General features: G+C 43.5%; 1 protein-coding gene across 1 annotated transcript; it reads right to left on the reverse strand.

Moving 5' to 3' along the window:
• Positions 1 to 384: 384 nt before the first annotated feature.
• LOC123188042 (COBW domain-containing protein 1) lies at positions 385 to 4,271 on the reverse strand. The gene is made up of 10 exons (XM_044600069.1): positions 4,003 to 4,271; positions 3,348 to 3,565; positions 2,678 to 2,792; positions 2,342 to 2,431; positions 2,012 to 2,170; positions 1,815 to 1,934; positions 1,518 to 1,628; positions 1,151 to 1,232; positions 981 to 1,062; positions 385 to 750 (listed from the first exon to the last, which is right to left on the reverse strand). The coding sequence occupies exons 1-9, from the start codon at positions 4,153 to 4,155 to the stop codon at positions 1,007 to 1,009; spliced, it is 1,104 nt and encodes a 367-aa protein (XP_044456004.1). The 5' UTR covers positions 4,156 to 4,271; the 3' UTR covers positions 385 to 750; positions 981 to 1,006.
• Between the last annotated feature and the right edge of the window lie 21,039 nt (positions 4,272 to 25,310).

The following is a 25,310-nucleotide window of genomic DNA, read 5'->3' on the forward strand; positions in this document are numbered from 1 at the left end:
AAAAAATGAACTCTCCGTACTCACATGGTGTTCACCGTATAGTATTCTACGACCCAAATACTAATACTAACACTAAGATAGTGTTGTATTCTTTGTCCAAAAAAGATAGTGTTGTATTCAATTTATAAGCCTGGGATTATCATCCTATCTCGGTTCACCTACGCGTCATGCAGCATGTTAGTGTAAGCTCGAAGTTGCTCGGAATTGACGTAATTAGTCTCAGAATTAAGCTCGAAATAGCAATTACTAAATGACAGCAGCACAAGAGGCGACGAATCATGGAAGCAAGCTACGGCTCAAGTAAGGTCTCCAGGATGCCCCTGTCTGCATCAACCGATGCACGCAACCATCAGCTTGGATAGAACCAAAATCACCCCAAAAAAATAACCAAAAAGTTCCAGAGGCATCTTCCGTTCATTTCAATTTAGGTCTTTCTGCACCATGTTCAGATCACATCCTCTTACGATTGGATACATTTTCCCTCTGCAAAACCCTAACACGGTTGCATTCGCTATACTGAACATTTACAAATGCTCAGCACAATGCCTTTCTAGTGTATCAGGGAGGTGCTCCCATGGCACATAGCCTCACAGCAGCAATTGAAGTCGTCTCTTGGTCTCGGCACTGCAAACTGCTTCGCCTCTACTGAAGATCGTTCAACAGAATGTAACTTCGGGGAACCATACGAGAACAACCTAATCCCAGTCCAGGCCGTGTGAGCGTCCATGAAGTATTCAGTGACAGAGGTGCCTGAGAGCACAGAGGACACAGTTAAAATGCTAAACGCCGATAGGGCAGAATTACGGGATTATGTGAACGAAGTACAAACACCATGCCTGTTTGCAAGCAGCAACTCATGATGATAAGCAGCGCAAAAGCCTCAAACAGCAAAACCATACATACCCGCTTACAAGGTGTTCCCCAAAACAGAAAACGTGAACAAGAATCGTCAAAACGGAGGACATAGGTGAATGACTTACAAGGTGGCATGCAAATCATTAGAGAATTAGTGCTTGCAGCGACTAAATGAATCTTGGAGGATACTGATATCCAAATCACGGCCTGTAGCAAAATAGGCATGGAAAGATTCAGGACTGGACTTGTAACTTGAAAGTAATGGATGATCAACTATCATATTTTAAGATTATACCTATGAAAACTATCTTGTTCATGCGAGATTGTGTCTCCGACCATTCTCGAGCCGGCACAACCTCATAGACTTCCCTCACTGCCTGCATAAGGGCAAAAACAGACTTCAGTAATGACAATCTATTCAACAAAGAAGGCATACTTTGGTAACTTTGTATTGCAGAGGACTGGGTAGAAAATTTCGTCAACAGTTCTAGCTTATCATGTACAACCTCTGTCCCAAATTAGTTGACTTAGATTAGTGTAGATACGGATGTATCAAACACTAAAACTTGTCTAGATACATCCGTATCTAGACAAATCTGAGTCATCTAATTCGGGACGGAGAGAGTAGTTCTTTCAGATGCCTTGTAATATGTCATAAAAACCTGTAATGTATGAAGTTGGTTTGAATCATGGATATTCAAAATCCCTTTGCAACGATATATATCCATGTTGGATTTCTTCTCCCAAAGAAGATCTTCAAGCCATGATTCCACCTGTAAAGCAAAATGCATAAGGCAAATATGTAAAACAGATGTCCTTCCGGACTCCAATTCTAAGTGCACGGATGAATGAATTAAATACTCTATTCAGTTGTTTATAACTGCTTGCAATAATGTGTTATAAAGCTACCCTAAGAACATAGACATCACTGACACATCTCATTCAAGGAAATAAAGTACCTTAGCCAAGCAAACTGGATCCTGTTCATAAATGCACAAAGTGGAAATACTGTTATCATGGCGACTATTAGGTGGTGCTGATTTACTGTACTCCAGAAGCTCCTGTAGTTGTGATGAATTCTAGGGGAGGAAAAACAAAGTAAGTCGGAGAAGCACCAAAAGGTAGTGACCAAATCAGACTTCAGTAGTTTATTTACCTTCACACCATATGCCTGTCGATCAAATATTGTATTTAAGTCAACCTGGCACCGCACAGACCGCACCACTGTAACAAGCGCATTGACATCATGAATTTGCCTTTCCAAATCCTCGAGATCGTCTTTTACTAAATCAATTTTGTTTAATATCACAACATCCTGTTACACAAGAATTGACACTCTGTTATATTCGTTTGGATAATTATCACGAACAAGAGAAGTTTTAACTGCATCAGCCCATAGGGATCAATACAAGAATCTTGGATTCAAGAAGCAAGACCCCAAAAAGAATGTGTGAATGAGAGATTGGTGCCAAAAACAGTAAATTACCGCAAACGCGATTTGGTGAAATGCTTCAGGAAATGAGGAAGAGTTCGTGTGTTCATCAATTTGCCGCCTGAAGTTTTTTGCATCAATAACCTGAGCATATACAGTAACATGTTGAGCAGGAAACAGTGAAATGTGATCTCATGTTATAAATTCTGGTCCGAAGAGCAATTGCCAGAGAAATAAGCATTTATCTGAACTTGTAAGATATTAGCAGAATGACAAGCTTAAATGAGAAACTGCACTGCAGCATGTGTTTTCTTCCTATTACAAACTAATTATAGGAAACTGTGGCAACAAAAAGACATCACATAACAATAGAAAGCGAACTAAACTAACCGTAATGATAGAATCTAGTCTGATTGATGACTCCAATTGATCGTCCAGCCAGAGAATGGAGACAAGTGGTGCAGGATCAGCCAAACCAGTTGTCTCCAATAATATATGATCCATTCTGCAGCAGATGTAGTGAGTCTGACAGGTTAGGGGAGTGCATTACTATCAAATCCAACATTGAATGGAAGTCAATGGAAGAGCATGAGCTCTGAAACATTTCTAAATATAAATATACAGCGGAACAGACCAGTGCATTGAATTAAAGAAGCGTTGAACTTATTTTTAGAATAAGAAGCACTAAACTAATTCTAGCACTTCATGTAGAACTAGAATAGGAAAGCAGACAAATTTAGCAACAGAAAAAATGGCCCCTTTGAAGGAATAAGCAGGATACACATAATTTGACTTGAGGTAAAAACAGAGCTTCAACACCGAGTCTGGAAATTGCCCCCCCCCCCCCCTTCCCCCCAACATAACTTTCTGAGGTAAAAACAGAATGTCAACACGAAGTCAGCATATATAGGTAGACAATTTTGGTGACTCAAAACATCACAAGCAACAAATAACCATAGAACAATCGAGTAATGATAGTATTGTACATATCTACAGTCGAGTCCTATGTTGTATGTTAAGTACCCATTCAAGATACTAGATAGGAAAATGTGTCTCTTACCTCTCCTTAGTCTGCACAAGTTGCTCAAGTGCTTGAACCAGGCTGTGTTTTACAGTGCAACAAACGCATCCATTTGCTAGCTCCACCCACTCCTCAACAACGGCACCACCTTGCCCCTCATTGATCATTGCTCTTTCTACTCCAATTTCCTCTCCGAACTCATTCAGTATTACTGCTATTCTTTTCCCATGTTGTCCACTCAAAATGTAGTTGACTAACTGAAATTTTTAAGCACGGCGAGTGACTGTTAACCCATGGGGTCCCAACTAGCTCAACTAATAAAATGACTAGGAAATTATAGAGCACAATTGTGAAGAAAGGGGGAAAAAAGGTGATATACAGCCTAAAGTATCAACATGATGACATTAATTGGAGATGACACTTGAGTGCTGACAGAAAACACAAAGAACAGTGCTACAGTTCATGCCAGTGATTCCTCATAGTCATAGGACACAAATACAGGCTTAAACTACGATTCAATTTTGGTAAAATTAGAGGCATCCTTGTCAGTAAGGAGTCGGTAGTAGCTGGCGATTTGTCTTTGGTCGTATATGCAGCACCAGGATATCTCGCGCCTACTTTATACAGAAACAGTGGATGGATGGTGCAGCGGACGGGGAGGGAAGCGGGGTTAAGGCACGCAGAGGAATCTCACCGTGGACTTGCCGGCGCCGAGGTAGCCGGTGATGACGGTGACGCCGACCGGCGCGGAGGCGGAGGCGGAGGAGGAAGCGGGAAACGGAGGAGAGGCCGTCTGCGGCGGGAGCTCGACAGCGAGGGGAGGGCAGTCGTCGTCGCCGATCTCCATGGCCGCCGAGAGCTCGAGAGCTTCGCCGTTAGGTTGCTAGGTTTGGGTTCGTGTACGTGAGAAATAAGGAAACGAATAATCATCTTGAAACCTCTATTTTTCTTTCTTCTCTTCTCTAAGAGCATCTAAATGTAAATGTAGTCTATAAATAGTACTAGTATCTAAGAGCATCTCCAATAAAAAATGCAAATTTAAAGATGTAAAACAAGATATGTAAAAATTTACATCTTCAAAAAGTGCCTTTGCATCTCCAATAAAAGATGCAAATTTAAAGGTCGAATGCGGCGGGCGAAGCTTGAATGGCGGGCGGTGTGGCTGTGTATCGAGCGGCGGATTGGTCGTGGAGGGGCGACGGGGAGACGGTCGTGCGGCGCAAGAAGGTTGAGTCTGGCAGCGGAAAAGTGGCGGCGACGTGGAGGCAAGTGTGCGGCTTGAATTCGGCGGGAGAGAGGGGCGAGCTCAAATCATGCGGCGGCGATTCGGCGAAGAAGCGACAATTCGGTCGATTTGGAGGAGGGCGGCGACAGAGTAGCAGCGGAACCGGCAGCAGGGGTGGTGGAGAGGCCAGATTTGGCACTGGGGCGGCGGTGGCGTGGTGCAATGGGCAAGTGTCGCGGCGGCGGAAGTGCGGTGGGATGGGATCCAATCGGTGGCTCCTCAGCGACTACGGCGGCGCGGCGGGGTGGGCAGACCAATGGCGGGGTCGTCGGAGTTGGCCGTGGCCCGGGCAGTGGTCGGCTGGTAGCGACTGGTCGCGTGGAAGTGAAATAAACGACAGTTGGGCAATTGGCGTGTGGTTGCGTTTTTACAACTCCTGCAGGTGGAGATGCAAAAAAAAAGCACCACGGGGTGTTATAGTTTACATCTCTAGGAGGTGGAGATGTGATTTTTTTACATCTACATTATCATCTGTTGGAGAAGAGTTTTGGGGCTTCGGAGGTGCAAAAGTTAGTTATTTTTACGTCTATATCATCTATTGAAGACTAATATTTTGCTAATCCTACCGGAGACCATTGCCCCAAATCAGAGCTAATCACAGATAATATTTTGCTCGCTTATGAAGTCACACACTTTATGCAGAATAAAAGGTTAGGGGCTGTTGGGTATACTGATAAAAAATATGGATATGAGCAAGGCCTATGACAAGGCTGAGTGACATTTTCTCGAAGCAATGATGAAGAAGTTGGGGTTTACGAGTCTTGGATAAGTTTAATCATGAAGTATTGTACAATAGCAAAATTCCGGTTCAGATTCATTGATACTTTGACAGAGGAGATTGTTCCAAGGAGAAGTTTGAGGCAAGGAGATTCTATATTACCGTATTTGTTTCTATTTTTGTGCGGAAACTTTTTCGAGCCTGCTGAATAGCGCTAAACAAGGAGGTGTGCTGGAGGGAGTAAAAGTGTGTTGTGATGCACCGAGCTTTAATCATCTATTCTTTGCTAATGACTCGTTAATTCTTCTCGATCTTAGAAGATAGTGCACTTCATCTGCAAGATATTCTTAATTTGTACGAGGAATGCCCAGAGCAAACTATCAATGTGGAAAAGTCAATGATTATGTTTAGTAAAAACACCAAAGGAGTGAACAAAAGACGCATGATGGACCGACTAGGGCTGATAAGGGAGACTTGGAATAAACGATATCTGGGGCTGCCGGTGTATGTTGGGAAGTCCCGAATGAAAGTATTCGCGTATTTGAAAGATCGAATATGGCAACACATTCAAGGGTGGAAACAAAAGATTCTCATGAAGGTGGGAAAGGAATTATTGATAAAAGCATGCGCTCAGGCAATTCCCACCTTCGCAATGTCTGTTTTTATCTCACCAAAGGTTCGATCGATTCACTTTGGCGGCTAGAGCCACACCATTCTACTCTCATTCTCCTTCGTGAGGCAATCCAACCACAAGTAGGAGTAGGTTTTTACACTGTAAGGTGGCCCGAACCTGGGTAACTTCAGTGTCCATTGTTCTTCTTTCCTAGCTCGTGCTCGCTGCAGCGTCGCCGTGGGGTTGAGAGGGTAGAGCAGGGCGGTTGGAACAAGTGCACCCTAGAGTTCGAACCTCTTGGGTCCCCGGAGCCCCGATTCTGACAGGTAAAGCTTATTTGAAATAACTGTTTGTTTCAGATTTCAGATTTAGCTTCGCTGACAAAGCTAAATTTGGTTCCTGAAGCTCAAACAAACAGGACCTAAGTCTAACATATTGTCTATGCATAGGTATTTTATAAGCAAACAAATTAATAACATAACGAGAGGTAATTTAGTAACATGAAAATTTCTACAACAATATTTTCCTCTCTCATAATAATTACTTGTAGGATCATAATCAAATTCAACAATATAGCTATCATATAAAATTTTCTCTTCACGATCCACATGCATAAAAGTTTTATCATCATCCAAAATAGTGGGATTAACATCAACTAAAGTCATGACCTCTCCAAACTCACTTTATCAGAAAATTCACAAGATTAATAATTCTCCAAAGTAGTGGGATCATTATTACCTAAAATTTACGCTCTTCCAAACCCATTTTTAATAGTATTGCAAATTTTATCTCAATAAAAGATTCATTACGAGGCTCGGAATTCTCAAGATCTCAAGAAACATCATAATTATCACGCCAATCATGATCGTTAGCACAATTGACATTAATAGGATTTACACTAACGGAATTGAAATCATGCTTTTCATTCAATAGATGTATCCCAATAATATTTTCTTTTATCACTTCTTCATTTTTAGCTATTGGTTTGCAACATGCAGCAAGTTTGAAAAGATTAGCAAGTGAATGAGGATCCATATGTCTTTACTTTTACTTTCTGTTTTGGTGTGATGACATGACTAGGCAAATAAAAAGTAGAGCAAGTAAATGATAATTTGTATGTAGGAACTTTACAAGAATTTGATGATGTCTCCCCGGCAACGGCGCCAGAAATTCTTCCTACTACTTGTGAGTTGCGTTGGGATTTTCCCCGAAGAGAAGAGCAGATGCAGTACAGTAGAGATAAGTGTCTCCCTCAATGAGAACCAAGGTTTATCGAGCCAATAGGAGAATCATGCAAAGCCTCGTGAACAACACATACACATACAAAAGCAAATACTTGCACCCAACGTGGATAACATGGTTGCCAATCCCCTTGAAGTCGTTACTTGCAAGACTTAAATCTTTTATAGATAGATAGATATTGCAAAATAAAATAAAGTTAAATAAATTGCAGCAAAGGAATTTTAGTTTTTATAATATGATAAAAGTAGACCCGGGGGCCATAGTTTTCACTAGAGGCTTCTCTCTCGAACACAGAACATAAGGTGGGTGAACAAATTACTGTTGGGCAATTGATAGAAAAGCACATAATTAGGATGTATTCACAGCAATGATCATGTATATATGCATCACGTTCGAGACAAGTAGACCGACTCTTGCCTGCATCTACTACTATTACTCCACCAATCGGCCGCTATCCAACATGCATCTATAGTATTAAGTTCATAAAAAATGGAGTAACGCCTTAAGCAAGATGACATGATGTAGACAAAGTAAACCCAATCAATATGAATAAACCTCGTTGTTTTACCCTTAATGAAAAAAATACAAATACGTGTCTTGTCCCCTTGTGTCACTAGGATGTAGAGCACTGCAAGATTGAACCCATTACAAAACACCTCTCCCACTGAAGATAAATCAATCTAGTTGGCCAAACCAAGCGGATAGATTGTAGTGAAATACAAAGCTATGACAATCATGCATAATAAAGTTTAGAAAAGACGCAATTACTTTTAATGAATAATTTGATCATAAACTCATAAGTCATCGGATCCCAACAAACACACCGCAAAAAAGAAGAAGATTACATCGGATAAAACTCCAAGAAGATCGAGTAGAACATTGTATTGAAGATCAAAGAGAAAGAAGAAGCCATCTAGCTACTAGCTATGGACCCGTAGGTCTGTGGTGAACTACTCACGCATCATCGAAAGGTGGCAAGGATGATGTAGAAGCCCTCCGTGACCGATTCCACCTCTGGCAGAGTACCGAAAAAGACCTCTAGATGGGATTGCAGAAGAACAGAAGCTTGAAGTAGCGGAAAAAGTATTTCGGGTGGCTCCCTGGGGGTTTCTCAATGTTTGAGAATTATAGAAGGGGAATTAGGTCAAACGAAGCCTCGAGGGCCCACAAGGCAATAGCGCACCCCCTGGGTGCGCCCTGTTGCCTTGTCGTCTCCTCGTTCGTTCTCTGGTCTCCTCCCGAACCTTCTAGGGTCTCTTATGTTCAGAAGAAATTCTCAAAAAAATCGTAGCGTTTGGACTCCATTTGTTACTGATTTTCTGGAAAACAAAAAACAAGTAGAAAATAGCAACTGACATTATGCACTGGATTAATATGTTAGTGAAGGAAATATGCCCTAGAGGCAATAATAAAGTTATTTTTTATTTCCTTATATCATGATAAATGTTTATTATTCATGCTAGAATTGTATTAACCGGAAACATAATACATGTGTGAATACGTAGACAAACAGTATGTCACTAGTATGCATCTACTTGACTAGCTCGTTGAATCAAAGATGGTTAAGTTTCCTAGCCATAGACATGAGTTGTCATTTGATTAACAAGATCACATCATTAGAGAATGATGTGATTGACATGACCCATTCCGTTAGCATAGCACTTGATCGTTTAGTTTGTTGCTATTGCTTTCTTCATAACTTATATATGTTCCTATGACTATGAGATTATGCAACTCCCGTTTACCGGAGGAACATTTTGTGTGGTACCAAACGTCACAACGTAACTGGGTGATTGTAAAGGTGCTCTACAGGTGTCTCCGGAGGTATTTGTCGGGTTGGCGTATTTCGGGATTAGGATTTGTCACTCCGATTGTCGGAGAGGTATCTCTGGGCCCTCTCGGTAATGCACATCACTCAAGCCTTGCAAGCATTGCAACTAATAAGTTAGTTGCGGGATGATGTATTACGGAACGAGTAAAGAGACTTGCCGGTAACGAGATTGAACTAGGTATTGAGATACCGACGATCGAATCTCTGGCAAGTAACATACCGATGACAAAGGGAACAACGTATACTGTTATGTGGTCTGACCGATAAAGATCTTCGTAGAATATGTAGGAGCCAATATGAGCATCCAGGTTCCGCTATTGGTTATTGACCGGAGACGTGTCTTGGTCATGTATACATAGTTCTCGAACCCGTAGGGTCCGCACGCTTAAAGTTCGGTGACGATCTAGGGTTTTTGTGTTTTGATGTACCGAAGGTTGTTCGGTGTCCCGGATGTGATCACGGACATGACGAGGTGAAAGGATCGAGAAGAGGTGTCTATAGGGGGGTGATTAGACACTAAGTGTCAAAAGTTGCGGTTTTTAATATTCTTAAGTTTAAGTGGAGTTTAAGCACAAGTTTAACAAACACAATACATATCAAGCAAGCATGCAATGAGTATATGAGCAGCGGAAAGTAAAGCATGCAACTTGCAAAATGTAAAGAGAAGGGTTTGGAGTATTCAAACGCAATTGGAGACACGGATGTTTTTGTCGTGGTTCCGATAGGTGGTGCTATCGTACATCCACGTTGATGGAGACTTCAACCCACGGAGGGTAACGATTGCGCGAGTCCATGGAGGGCTCCACCCACGAAGGGTCCACGAAGAAGCAACCTTGTCTATTCCATCACGTCCGTCGCCCACGAAGGACTTGCCTCACTAGCGGTAGATCTTCACGAAGTAGGCGATCTCCTTGCCCTTACAAACTCCTTGGTTCAACTCCACAATCTTGTTGGAGGCTCCCAAGTGACACCTAGCCAATCTAGGAGACACCACTCTCCAAGAAGTAACAAATGGTGTGTTGATGATGAACTCCTTGCTCTTGTGCTTCAAATGATAGTCTCCCCAACACTCAACTCTCTCTCACAGGATTTGGATTTGGTGGAAAGAAGATTTGAGTGGAAAGCAACTTGGGGAAGGCTAGAGATCAAGATTCATATGGTTGGAATGGAATATCTTGACCTCAACACAAGTGTAGGTGGTTCTCTCTCAGAAAATGTGTATTGGAAGTGTAGGTATGTTCTGATGGCTCTCTCCACGAATGAAGAGTGGGTGGAGGGGTATATATAGCCTCCACACAAAATCTAACCGTTACACACAATTTGCCAAACTCGGTGGGACCGAATGGTTAAACTCGGTCGGACCGATTCAGCAAACCTAGTGACCGTTAGGATTTTCGGTGGGACTGAGATGCAACTCGGTAGGACCGATATGGTTAGGGTTAGGGCATAACGTAATCTCGGTGTGACCGATTACACAAACTCGGTGGGACCGATTTTGGTAATAAGCTAACCAGAGAGTTGGTCAGGTAAACTCGGTGGGACCGATTCGCTCATCTCGGTGAGACCGAAATGTTACAAAAGGGAAACAGAGAGTTTACATTGCAATCTCGGTGGGACCGATCGCTCATCTCGGTAAGACCGAAACGTTACGAAGGGAAACAGAGAGATTACAATCCCATCTCGGTGAGACCGAGATCCCTATCGGTGAGACCGATTTGCCTAGGGTTTGTGGCAGTGGCTATGACATTTGAAACTCGGTGGCGCCGGATAGAAAGAATCGGTGGGGCCGAGTTTGACTTTTGGTTTAGGTCATATGTGGATGTGGGAAGGTAGTTGAGGGTTTTGGAGCATATCACTAAGCACTTTGAGCAAGCAAGCCATTAAGCAACACCTCATCCCCTCTTGATAGTATTGGCTTTTCCTATAGACTCAATGTGATCTTGGATCACTAAAATAGAAAATGTAGAGTCTTGATCTTGAAGCTTGAGCCAATCCTTTGTCCTTAGCATCTTGAAGGGGTTCCACATCCTCTAGTCCATGCCACTCCATTGTTGAACTTATCTGAAACATACTAGGTAAAAGTGTTAGTCCAACAAGAGATATGTTGACATTAATTACCAAAACCACCCAGGGAGCACTTGTGCTTTCAATCTCCCCCTTTTTGGTAATTGATGACAACATACATCAAAGCTTTAGATAAAGATATAGAGAATAGCAAGTAAAGCTTTGGAAAGACATGTAACATGCATAGGCTCCCCCTACATGTATGCAATCATGTGAATATTGAATATAGGAGCATGTGAATGCGTAAACATGACAGAGTAAGCAATGTGTTACATGTATCTTGGCTATATGCATCAGAGCAAATGATGTGAATGTGAGAAATGTACCTTCATGCTCATGAGTCCTTCTTGCAAACAGTATGTACATCAGCAAGAACTTCTCATTCACATGACTGTGATGCATATACTTACCTTGTGGTCTTGAGTTGGCTTAGGATGGGATGAACCTGCGCAAACAAGGTTAAATAACACAGATACACCTACTGACCAGAGCAAGCAAGAGAAACCACAAGAGAACCAAGACTGGGATGACATGTAGAGTGAGTACTAAGTACCACATTGGATATAGACATGTCCCCAAAGGTAAAGATATGCAATAAAATCAGAGATTTCCTTCCCTTAGATGTCTTGCTCCCCCTGAATCTGCATGGGATATTGGGAGAAGATAGGGAACAGAAAATCAGAGCAACAAAAAAGAAACAACAGAGCTTGAGCTAAAGCAAGCAACCAAACATGTCTTTCCCCTCTTAAAGACATGTGACATCTCTCCTCTTGAACACCAAGCATCTGGGGTCTTTGATGATATTACTTTCTCCTAGTTGAGAAACTCTCTCCCCCTGAGTATTCTCTCTTTCTCCCCCTATAGGAAGGATTAAGCTTTGATGTGATCTCTCTCTCCCCCTTTGACATCAATTTCCAAGAAGGGCTCTTCTGGACATGTGATACAAATGGGTTGGTCCTCGAGTCACAGAGCAAAGCAGCATGTCTAATATGATGCTGGTAGAGGACAAGAATCATTGAGTGGAGCTGGAGCAAACAGAAATCAGGAATAAGTGGCAAGTTGGTTTTCCTGTGGTGGAATCGGTGACTCCGAGTTGTGTGCTTCGGTTGCACCGAAAGATTTCGGTTGGGCCGAAGAGAACAAACCGGTGTGACCGAGTTCATTAGAGTGAAACCACTTGTCACCTCAGCTCACTAGACAAGTAAGATCTCACAAGGATATGCAAGGAATTTACTGAAAGATTTGCAATGAATTGGATGCAGAAAATGCAGAACAAAAAGGAAAGAAAAGAAACTAAAAGTTCTAGATGAAGTTTTTTTGAAAGGGGAAACAAATATGCAAGATGCAAAAGCACGGAGAACACACGAGAACTTCATCTAGAGATGGTCGGTGACAAAGTCACCTATGTTAGAGTATATTGACTTAGGAGTCAAGTGAGAGCACTTGATCATAGGTCATACTCATCGTTTAAGCTCAAAATGGGGTTACCATTTTTCGTTTAAGCCTTTGATGTATTCACATCTTGTCGAGTTGCTTTGACTCATGACTTGGAGTAAAGCTTCTCTAAGATGGAATAACATACCTTGGGTGGTGGTGTTGATCTTGCTCATGTAGTTGAACTTGTGTGGGTTGCTCAAGGTTGATGTAGTTCATCAAGGGTTGGGAGCACCACTTGGAGTTTGAGTTCATCTACCTACATGGGTTAGCTTTGCAAGGAAGAGCACTTGTGTATCCAAAATGACAATCATGAGACTCAACATAGAATTTGCCAAAGGATATGTTTGAATGGTTTCGTGCTTCCTTGTCTTCAACCACCATTGTGTAGAGACTTGGTGATGTAGAGATTGCTCAAGATGTGAGTGAGTTGCAATCTCATAGATTTAGATTCAACCAAGTACCTACACGGGTTAGATAACATGCAAGGTACAAATATATCCAAGACATATGAATAGCATCATAAGAGAAATATCGAGGATTAGTCATAGGCTCATGCCCCGCATGTATCAAATGGAGTTCCTACTCCAAGTTTGAAGCATCAATGATGTTCAATTCACCTCTCAACCTGCAAAACACTTTCTCATCAAGTGGTTTAGTGAATATATCCGCCAATTGCTTATCGGTGCGAACATGCTTAAGGTTAATGTCCCCTTTTGCAACATGATCTCGAATGAAATGATGACGAACTTCAATATGCTTAGTTCGAGAATGTTGCACGGGATTGTGAGCAATCTTAATAGCACTTTCATTGTCACATAGCAATGGAACATGTTTCACATATATCCCATAATCTTTAAGAGTTTGGGTCATCCAAAGTAATTGAGCACAACATGAACCAGCGGCAATGTATTCCGCTTCGGCGGTGGATAAGGATACCGAGTTTTGTTTCTTGGAAGACCAAGACACAAGAGATCTACCAAGGAATTGACAAGTACCCGAAGTGGATTTTCTATCAACCTTGTCTCCGGCATAGTCCGAATCGGAGTAGCCAACAAGATCAAAAGAGGACCTCTTAGGATACCAAATGCCAAAATTTGGTGTATGGATTAGGTATCTCACTATCCTTTTCACAGCCTTAAGATGACACTCTTTAGGAGCAGCTTGATATCGTGCACACATGCACACACTTAGCATAATATCGGGACGAGAGGCACATAGATATAACAATGAACCAATCATAGAGCGATAAACCTTTTGATCAACCGGTTCACCATCTTTGGTCAAATCAAGATGTCCACTAGTAGGCATGGGTGTAGTCATACCTTTGCATTCTTGCATATTGAACTTCTTGAATAAGTCCTTGGTGTACTTCGTTTGAGAGACAAAGGTACCTTCCTTAGTTTGCTTGATTTGCAAACCGAGAAAGAATTTGAGTTCACTCATCATAGACATCTCAAACTTCTCCGACATTAGCTTTCCAAACTTCTCACTAAAATGAGGGTTAGTTGAACCAAATATGATATCATCAACATAAATTTGGCACACAAATAGTTCTCCATTAACCCTTTTAGTAAAAAGAGTAGAATCAATTTTACCAATTTCAAAGCCTTTTTCAATAAGGAACTTGGTCAAGCATTTATACCATGCTCTAGGAGCTTGTTTAAGACCATAAAGGGCTTTGTGAAGTTTGTAAACATGATTAGGTTTCTTAGGATTGACGAAGCCGGGAGGTTGCTTAACATAAACTTCCTCCTCAATTTTGCCATTTAGAAAAGCACTTTTAATGTCCATTTGGTACAAGGTGATATCATGGTGATTAGCATAAGCAAGTAAGATGCGAATGGACTCAAGTCTAGCAACGGGAGCATATGTCTCACCATAGTCCATACCTTCAACTTGTGTGTAGCCTTGGGCGACGAGACGTGCTTTGTTGCGAACCACTTGTCCATCTTCATCTTGCTTGTTGCGAAACACCCATTTGGTACCAATGATGTTGTGGTTGTTGTCGGGCTTCTCGACCAATGTCCACACTTGATTTCTCTCAAAGTTGTGTAGCTCTTCATGCATAGCGTTTATCCAGTCCGGATCCTCCAATGCTTCTTCAACCTTCATAGGTTCAATGCTAGAGATGAATGAGTAATGTTCACAAAAGTTAGCTAAACGAGTTTTAGAGCGAGTGATTCTCCCGGTTTGGATATCATTGTAGATTTGCTCGACGGGATGATCCTTAGCAATTCTTGCTCGAACTCGTGAAAGCTTTTGCTTGGGTCGGGGTGGAACATCCTCTTCATCTTGTGCTTCTTCTTGGCCTTCTTCATTGTTGACGTTGTCGTTCTCTTGTCGTGGTGGAGAAGGAGGTTGTTGATGTTCATCTTGGTGCGCTTCCTCGTTTTCTTCATCTTGGCGTGTCCCACTTGTGGATGCTTCCGTATCAACTCTTGGTTCACCTTGTCGTGAGGTAGAAGCTTCCACTTGGACGGACGAGGTACTCTCCTTCACTTCCGTTGGACGAATCTTGCCAATGGACAAGTCTTGAATTGCTTCCGAAGGGTCTTTGTCTCCTACATCAATTGGCAATTGCTCTACTTGCGAGCCGTTAGATTCATCAAACTTCACATCTACCGTCTCTTCAACCTTTCGGGTGAAATTGTTGTAGACACGGTAAGTGTGAGAGTTTGAGCCATAACCAAGTAGGAAACCTTCATGAGATTTAGGAGCAAATTTAGAACGACGATGCTTATCAAGAATGTAGCACTTTGAGCCGAATACTCGAAAGTATCCAACTTGGGGTTTGTTACCGGTGAGGAGCTCGTATGCCGTCTTGCCGAGTAGCTTGTGAAGATACAAGCGATTTGTTGCATGACAAGCTGTCTCAACCGCTTCCGCCCAAAAGTGCTTTGGCGTTTTGTACTCATCAAGCATCGTTCTTGCCATCTCGATAAGAGTCCGGTTCTTCCTTTCAACAACTCCATTTTGTTGAGGTGTGTACGTAGCCGAGAACTCGTGTGAAATCCCTTCTTCGTCAAGAAAGGTGTCCACATTTGCGTTCTTGAACTCCGTTCCGTTGTCGCTCCGAACCTTCTTGATCTTCACGTCAAACTGATTTTGGGCCTTCCTAGCGAAGTTTTTGAAGATCTTTTGGACCTGCGATTTGTCATCAAGAAAGAACACCCACGTAAATCTTGAAAAATCATCAACTATGACTAGACCAAATGAGTTACCACCGAGACTCTTGTAGGCATTTGGACCAAAGAGATCCATGTGAAGTAGCTCGAGTGGTCTTCTTGTGGTCATGATGTTCTTCGCGCGGTGACTTCCTCCAACTTGTTTCCCTGCTTGACAAGCACTACAAAGTCTATCCTTGTCAAATATGACATCTTTTATTCCAAGGATATGATCACCTTTAATAAGCTTATCAAGATTTCGCATACCAACATGACCTAGTCTTCTATGCCACAACCAGCCTTTAGAAGATTTGGTAATTAAGCAAGTTCTAGGTTGAGCCTTTTTAGTGAAATCAACAATGTAAAGATCTCCTCTACGTATACCGGTAAAGACCATTTTATGATTGTCTCTACGAAACACTTGGCAATCTACTTCAGTGAATAAGACATTGAAACCGAAATCCGCAAGTCTAGAAACTGAAAGTAAATTGTATCCAAGGGATTCAACGAGCATGACATTTTGTATGGAGCTATCATGTGAGATGGCCACCTTACCAAGGCCAACCACCTTACCCTTTGAATTATCACCAAAAGTGACATATTTTCGAGGGCCGTCGTTTTCAGCAAGCTCACGGAACATATCTTTATCTCCGGTCATATGATCAGTACATCCACTATCAAGGACCCATTCCTTTCCTCCAGCCATGTAGCCGCGAAGATTTGCCATAAGACCAAAATGCCTCATTGCATCATCAAGATCATAGTCACTATCATCATCTTCATCATAGTATCCATGTTCAACATCATCTTGTGATTGATCAATTCCTAGAGAGGGTAATTCATTAGATAAATGATCATCACAATGTTTACCTTTATGAATTCTAATAGCTTCGGATATGATATCGCTAATGATTCCAACATTTCCTTTAGCACGCATGAGATTGGTAAGCTCAAATAGACAATCACCAAAGCTAGGATCACTAGAGTTCATCTTACTCAAGGCAATAGACTTATGGAGAATTTCGTCTAAATTTTCAAGGAATAATCTGGAAATCGTTCCTCAAGAAATCTCCATATGGTGTAGGCACACTTGAGAGTAGGCAAACATCTAATCAAGTTTCTAGGAAAGCCTCTAATGATGAGCTCAATAGTTCTAAGATTGTGAATCATGTCAATATCTTTATCTAGGGTAGGGTGCAAAGGATCAACATGAGGTGCACAAGGGCTAGTAATGTACGTGTTCAAATGATATTCATTGAAAATCTCAAGCATTTCATTTTTCCACTCATGAAAATACTCTCCATCAAGAATAGGCACTCTATGTCTAAGACTCCCCAAAGTAGACACATCCATCTTCCTCCAATGGTGTTTAAACTAAGGCAATGGAGACCAAAGCTCGGATACCAATTGAAAGGATCGAGAAGAGGTGTCTAGAGGGGGGGGGGGTGATTAGACACTAAGTGCCAAAAGTTGCAGTTTTCAATATTCTTAAGTTTAAGTGGAGTTTAAGCACAAGTTTAACAAACACAATACATATCAATCAAGCATGCAATGAGTATATGAGCAGCGGAAAGTAAAGCATGCAACTTGCAAAATGTAAAGAGAAGGGTTTGGAGTATTCAAACGCAATTGGAGACACGGATGTTTTTGTCGTGGTTCCGATAGGTGGTGCTATTGTACATCCATGTTGATGGAGACTTCAACCCACGGAGGGTAACGGTTGCACGAGTCCATGGAGGGCTCAAACCACGAAGGGTCCACGAAGAAGCAACCTTGTCTATTCCATCATGGTCGTCGCCCACGAAGGGCTTGCCTCACTAGCGGTAGATCTTCACGAAGTAGGCGATCTCCTTGCCCTTACAAACTCCTTGGTTCAACTCCACAATCTTGTTGGAGGCTCCCAAGTGACACCTAGCCAATCTAGGAGATACCACTCTCCAAGAAGTAACAAATGGTGTGTTGATGATGAACTCCTTGCTCTTGTGCTTCAAATGATAGTCTCCCCAACACTCAACTCTCTCTCACGGGATTTGGATTTGGTGGAAAGAAGATTTGAGTGGAAAGCAACTTGGGAAAGGCTAGATATCAAGATTCATATGGTTGGAATGGAATATCTTGACCTCAACACAAGTGTAGGTGGTTCTCTCTCAGAAAATGTGTATTTGAAGTGTAGGTATGTTCTGATGGCTCTCTCTATGAATGAAGAGTGGGTGGAGGGGTATATATAGCCTCCACACAAAATCTAACCGTTACACACAATTTGCCAAACTCGATGGGACCGAATGGTTAAACTCGGTCGGACCGATTCAGCAAACCTAGTGACCATTAGGATTTTCAGTGGGACTAAGATGCAACTCGGTAGGACCGATATGGTTAGGGTTAGGGCATAATGTAATCTCGGTGTGACCGATTACACAAACTCGGTAGGACCGATTTTGGTAATAAGCTAACCAGAGAGTTGGTCAGGTAAACTCGGTGGGACCGATTCGCTCATCTCGGTGACACTGAAGTGTTACAAAAGATAAATAGAGAGTTTACATTGCAATCTCGGTGGGACCAATCGCTCATCTCGGTAAGACCGAAACGTTATGAAGGGAAACAGAGAGATTACAATCCCATCTCGGTGAGACCGAGATCCCTATCGGTGAGACCGATTTTCCTAGGGTTTGTGACAGTGGATATGACATTTGAAACTCGGTGGCGCCGGATAGAAAGAATCGGTGGGGTTGAGTTTGACTTTTGGTTTAGGTCATATGTGGATGTGGGATGGTAGTTGAGGGTTTTGGAGCATATCACTAAGCACTTTGAGCAAGCAAGCCGTTAAGAAACACCTCATCCCCTCTTGATAGTATTGGCTTTTCCTATAGACTCAATGTGATCTTGGATCACTAAAATAGAAAATGTAGAGTATTGATCTTGAAGCTTGAGCCAATCCTTTGTCCTTAGCATCTTGAAAGGGTTCCACATCCTTTAGTCCATGCCACTCCATTGTTGAACTTATCTAAAACATACTAGGTAAAAGTGTTAGTCCAACAAGAGATATGTTGACATTAATTACCAAAATGTAACACCCCGGGTGACATGCTACAGTAAACTCCTATTAATGGTGCCACATCATCATAATTAAATATTTGCTAATCATCACTTTGTCCTAAACCGACCTCAAATTCAATTCCAAAAACAAGTCAAATTATTATTTCTTCAAACTGGCTAGGGAAAATGTTCGATGGGTTGAAAATATTCCCTAACTATTTGTCATGTAGGAGCCAACCTCTTTTGAATATTTACAGTGGTCGTAACCTATTTTAAAACTAAATCATTAGTATTTATTTGAACCTTTTCAACTTAAACAAATAGTTAAGTAGTTCAAAATAATTTGGAACTTTGTGTTCTGCTTCAAAACCTTGCCTAGTATTTATGTGCTAAATGGCACATTTAACTATACTCATTTATTAGTTCAACAAAAATACAAAACTGTAAACAAAAGCAAAATAGAAAAAAAAGGGAAAGGCCTATCGACTACTGTGCACGTGAGCCCACTAGCTACTGTGCCTAGCCCAGCCCAGTTCCACCTCTCCTCTCCGCTACAGTGGAGGCAGAGGGCGTGGAGGCCATCCACCATGGCCACCGGCCACGCGCTGGCCATCCCGCGGCCCTCCCTGGAGGTTAAGAGCATCGCCTCGCACTCCCCTGAAAAACCTAGCCCCATTCCCCCCTTCCTCGCGCCGTTTCCCTCTCCCACGCGCATCGCCCGAAGCTCCCCGCCATGGCCACTATCGTTCGCACGCTCCCTGTCCTCCCCGCGCCGTGGGACTGAGTCTGGGAGCCCCGCCGTCGTCTGCTACGTCTTCCTCGCCCACTGAATCAAGCCGGGACCCCTGCATCGCCTACATCAACTCCTTCAAGCTCCGGCCACCGCTCATCGTCGCTTCGATCCGCCGCCGTTCGACCCGCTCCGACTGCACCAAGTTGCTCCTCGTCACCGATGTGAGCACCACATGGTTTCCCCTCTGTTCTCGCCATCGAGCTCGTCACCTAGCACTCATCCTCGCGAGTTCCGGCTCGGCCGTCCACCACGGCCGGCGGGCTCATCGCTGCCGTGTCCCCTAGCTCCCTTTTCGATGCGTGCGTGCTACAGGAGCAGTGTAGATGCCGCCTAGTCTCTCGGTTCGTCGAATCCGAGCCCAAGGGCTCGAGCTCGATCCCGTCGAGCGCCACCGCTATTGCCGCTCGGCCGTCAACGTCGTCGTCATTCTTGGCCACCCCGTCCAGGCCAGCGCCCTGGACTGATGCACCGTGCAGCCCCGCGCTCACCCGTTGCCGTGCCTCCGCCACACCTGGACGCGTTGGCCGTGGCCGCCATCGCCGTCCACGCGCGCGACACCGCGCCTGGCGCTGCTGACCGCCCCTCCCCTCGCGCTCATGGCCACGCCCCTGCGCGTCCTTGTCCCCATGCCCGTGCACTGCTGCTCGTTGCTTGCTTCTTGCTGCTGTAGCTGCCGCTACTGCCGATGCTCGCCGCAGCTATGCTACTGTTGTTGTCGCTGTTTTGTAGATGATGCTAGCCGCCGCTGTTGCTTAGTTGTTGCTGCTGCTGACGGCCATAGCCATGGCCAAGTGCGGCTTGGTGTGTGTGGTACGCCACACTCTGCTGCTCTGCTACAGTAACTGAATGTTACTGTAGCAGTAGCTAGCTTTGTTACGATCACACTGATTACCCCTCTGTACTGCAGCAAAACTACAACGAAACGACTTCTAATGTGGGTAAAGATAATACTCGCAGTAAGTACACTTGACAAACTCCGTTTTATCTCATTGGTCCAAATTCTAAATATGTAACGATTAAATCCTATGAAAATCACAAAATCCTATGTTCGTATATTTTAACAGTTTCTAGAATTAACTTTAAGTGGCACTTTTCAAATACAATTTCGATCAAGCAACTCAACTCTAAAATGGATGTCAATGATACTGTCATGTAGATCACATAAAGATGATAAAATTTGGTAAAAGGCACTAATTCATAGGATGTACAGAACACTAGCTATAGCCTCTGGAAAACAGCTAAGTGATGCTAAAAAAACTGAACAATTCTCAGACTTAGCCAATTTTCAGGAAATTCAATAACATTGTTTAAACTTCGAAAAATCATAGGAAATAGACCGTAGCTCGGATGAAAATACTTTGTACATGAAAGTTGCTCAGAACGACGAGACGAATCCGAATACGCGGTCTGTTTACCGGTCGGATGCCTCTAACTATTTGAACATGGTACTTTCCCCTCCGGTCATCTGGCTGACACAGGTCCGGAACCGGGAATACATTCCTGGTTGAATTCCCCCTTCACCTATATCGTGTAGCCATACGTTAGGTTACACCCGGCACAGCTTATTGCCTTCCACGTTATGCTTTGTGATGCTATGTTTGCTTTATATTTACTGTTTCTTCCCCCTCTTCTCTTCGGTAGACCCGAAGACCGATGTTGCCCCTGTGATCGACTACGACGACGACGACCCCTCCTTGCCAGAGCAACCAGGCAAGCCCCCCCTTTGATCATCCCGATATCGCCCATTCCATTCTCTCATGCTTGCATTAGATTTTACTACTGTTATTGTTTGCTCCTATTTTGATGCATAGCCTGCTTTTGTATCTACTGTTGTACCTTACCTGCTTATCCTAATCTGCTTAGTATAGGTTGGTTAGTGATCCATCAGTGACCCCACCTTGTCCTTGTTGCCCCTGCTTCATCATTGAAGACCCGATCAACGGGATTGAAGACCAGGCCCCGGCACCGCACATCACTTTCCCCTTAGTTGCTCGACACTGCTGGGTTACTATCGAGTGCCGAGGGTGAGACCTCTACAGCACTTCTGATGTTAACCCTGTAGTGTAGCTATTCGGTCGTGGTCATCGAGGGTGATTTCCTCCTTAACCACTTCCGATACGACTCTGTCGTGCAACCCCTCAAGTGTGAACCTCGAGGGTGATTCCTCTACGTTCACCTTGATGATTACATTGAGTGGAACCCACCGAGGGTGATTCCTTGGGTTTTCCTCTTGATGTTTGGACACACGGATACTTGGACTTTACAACTGTTACTTGGAAAGTGATGTGGAGACGGGTTGACCTGGAAGGTGCCCGTGAGATAATTACGAGGCGTGGCCGGGCATTCTTAGCCCTTGCCGCAAGTCCTCGAGACGGGGCAACGGGGTCACATCTTTCGTGAGTCTCTGCTTGTTACCGCGCGTTCCTAATCCACTACGATTTGGATATTTGATCCGAGGGGCCTCTGGCCTGATAGCACTAACCATCACGTGGGCATAGTATGGGCGTTCTGCGTCGTATACATCAGCCGAAGCTTAATAGACGTCAGCGACGGAGCGGCGCGCGCCGGGTTGGACTGGTAAGCTCCTGCCTTTTTAGGGAGGTAGCTAGGTCTGCTCACCGGCCGCCCACGCAACGTGCAGGAGTTCCCGGGGAGATGGCCCATGACCCCTGGGGGCATAGGTTTAGTCCGGCGTGCTTGACCTCTCTATTAAGCCTAGGTCGGGTTGCGGCGTATTGTTTGGCCGAGGCCGGGCATGACCCAGGAAAGTGTGTCCGGCCGGAGTCAATCGAGCGTGGTGGGTAAGTTGGTGCACCCCTGCAGGGAAGAAACATCTATCGATAGCCTGTCCTACGGTAACGGACACTTGGAGTTGTATCCCGATCGATACAACTAGAACTGGATACTTGTGATGAGAACTGGATGGTGATGAGGATTGATTGTGATGATAACTGGATAGTATGGCTCTGGGATTGCTTTCTCGCAGGGAGTCGAGAAAGGATCTCTGGCCGAGGTTGATAACACTACTACTACTTTACTTTATGCTACTCTACTCCCTCCTGTTTGCTGCAAGATGGTGGTTTCCAGAAGATGCTAGTCTTCGATAGGACTAGACCTTCTCTCTATTCTGGCATTTCTGCAGCCCAGTCCACATATACAGCCTTCCTTTGATAATGTTGCATATGTAGTGTAGATCCTTGCTTGCGAGTACTTTGGATGAGTACTCACGGTTGCTTTGCTCCCCCTTTTCCCCCTTCTTTCTTCTTTCTGGTTGTTGCAACCAGATGGTGGAGTCCAGGAGCCAGATGCCACCTTTGACGACGGCTGCTACCCCGAGGGTGCCTACTACCACGCGACGGACGCCGACGACCAAGAGTAGTTAGGAGGCTCCCAGGCAGGAGGCCTTGCCTTTTCGATCGTAGATGCTTTTGTGCTAGCCTTTTTAAGGCAAACTTGTCTAACTTATGTCTGTGCTCAGATATTGTTGCTTCCGCTGACTCTTTTGTTTTCGAGCTTATGTATTCGAGCCCTCGAGGCCCCTGGCTTGTAATATAAAGCTTGTATTATTTTAATTTGTGTCTAGAGTTGTGTTGTGATATCTTCCCGTGAGTCCTTGATCTTGATCGTACACATTTGCGTGTATGATTAGTGTACGATTGAATCGAGGGTGTCACAAGTTGGTATCAGAGCCGACTGCCTGTAGGTAGTCCCCTTTCCAACTCCTTGGCCGAAGTTGAGTCTAGTCACTAAAAAAACTTTTACTAACATTGGCTGTGTGTCTTACGGGCCCACTTCGCCATTGGGTGGTATTAGGATCTTTTATTCCTCGTCTATACTCTGGGACTCTGATCTCTCGTCTATTCGGGTTAAACATTTTACTAACTCTGACATTAGGTTCTCATACCCACTTCCTCCCGGAGAGCCCCAACATTATCGATGATTGCTTGCTTTGCGAGAAGATTCTGCGGATACTCCTCGATGTTTCTCGAGACCCTGTGCCAACTGCCTTGCAGTTCTTGACCACTGATAATCCCCCTGAATAACATCCTTGCCACTTGTACCTTTATCCCTAGTTGCTCCTATTATTACGAGATACCACTAGTACTCTCCGTTGTTCCGAGAATCCTTTGTGGCCTTGTGCTTTGCAGCTTCTTTTCGGACTGCGGATAATTCACTTAACCGGGGTTCGTTCATCCCTAGTTGTTCATTTGCTTTCCTAATACCTGAAAAGGCTATCTGATCTTTCAAAATCCTTTGCAACCTATTGCTCTTGATTCTCCTTTCTTGCTTGCATTAGGATTAATTCCATATGTCTAGCAATATTCTTTAAAATTCTTTGTGATTGTCATTTTGTTCCTATGGATTCAGCGTGTGTGCGAATACTCGCAATCATCAATCAATCCTTGGAAATTTTCTTTCCGGCTCAGACATCCTTCGAGATATGAGCTGGTTCTTGCCCAATCTAGATTTGATCGGGTACACCTCTAAGTCTATTCGACTTACTCATCTTTTGTTCAGAGCCTCTGCTTCTGATCCTTCGTCTTGAAAACATAATTCCTTTGTACCCAAGCATCGAATCATTCAGACATTTCTATAAGCCGATGCCTTTACATCCCCTTCTTCATCTGATTGATTACCGATACTCACATCAACTCTGTCGTGAATCGCCAGATCCATTGCTGGGTTGTTATCCGACAATGTCCTTCACATCCAAAGTCTTGTGAGTTTTTCCCTGATACATAATACCTTCGGTAAATTGTATCATCTGCTTTGACTCCGATACTCTACTTTTGAACTCGTATCTTTTGCTTGGTTTTTTGTTGTATAGATTCGTAAAAATGCCCCGATGGTTTGAACTTATGCCTTCCATAATCTGTGTGAACCCGAGAGTTCTCCCGAGTCTTACTCTTCCGGTACTTCGCCAGATAAATCCTCTGCACTACAATTTCTTCAAAAACGAGGAGTGAATGAAAGGTTATGCATTGAAGAAGTGGGAGTCGACCTTGAACTTTGTGTTCATGCCCATGGACCCGATGTAGAACTTATCACGGAAGCTGCTCGTAAAAATATTTACCCCTTGTTATAAGTTCATCTTGTATCGATGGTTTGATCATTCATAATCATGGTTCCGACCATAGTTTCTCCTTAATTCCATTTCCCGGACAAGTTAAAATACTTGTCTCCTGCAAGTCATTTCATCTGTCCACCTCCAATTTGATCTACCTTCAAGTATTGCCTCATGTTATCTCGAGGATATTGTGTCATTGCACTACCTCTTGTAAATTCTTAATTGGAGTGATACTCCGTCACATCATTCCTAGCCTGATCGGATATATCATTATCGTGCTAATTTTAACTGTGCTACCTGGTCCTTATTCTTGGAGCACAACTTTTCGACGATGAGCGAAGCTTACGTCGATCTTCCTCATCTTGTCATTTCACCTCAAACAACAAGCTTGATTTCGAGCTTGTGTCGCATCCGTGGTTCCAATAGCCTTTCGCTTCATCATTCCTTTTGCTTGATGTTGTCGTTGTTCGATGGCCTCTTCATAGTACCTTGACAAAATCTGTCGTGATCCCCATCAATATACTGACCTGTTTCAGGATATCAATCGAATTCATGATGAGAAATGCCATCCTCACCCCTCGATGATTTGTGTTATCATCGACAACATTCTTGTCCCCCCCCAACAAACTTGTTCATATAAATTTTGGGAATACATCCTTTGTGACGTGTCGATGGATTGTTACTGAACCCATCGGCCACCTCCTCATCTTTTCCCTGATAAAATAGCATGATATGTTCTAAAAATTCCGATGGA

This window comes from Triticum aestivum, chromosome 2A (assembly GCF_018294505.1).
Source record: "Triticum aestivum cultivar Chinese Spring chromosome 2A, IWGSC CS RefSeq v2.1, whole genome shotgun sequence".
Lineage (NCBI taxonomy): Eukaryota > Viridiplantae > Streptophyta > Magnoliopsida > Poales > Poaceae > Triticum > Triticum aestivum.

Excerpts from the sequence above, each read along its gene's own strand:
- LOC123188042 (XM_044600069.1), bottom strand. The coding sequence starts at position 4,155 with ATGGAGATCGGCGACGACGACTGCCCTCCCCTCGCTGTCGAGCTCCCG. Across the intron at positions 3,566-4,002 it reads TCGGCGCCGGCAAGTCCACG|TTAGTCAACTACATTTTGAG; the intron begins GTGAGATTCCTC and ends TAAAAATTTCAG. Across the intron at positions 1,935-2,011 it reads GACAGGCATATGGTGTGAAG|AATTCATCACAACTACAGGA; the intron begins GTAAATAAACTA and ends TTCCTCCCCTAG.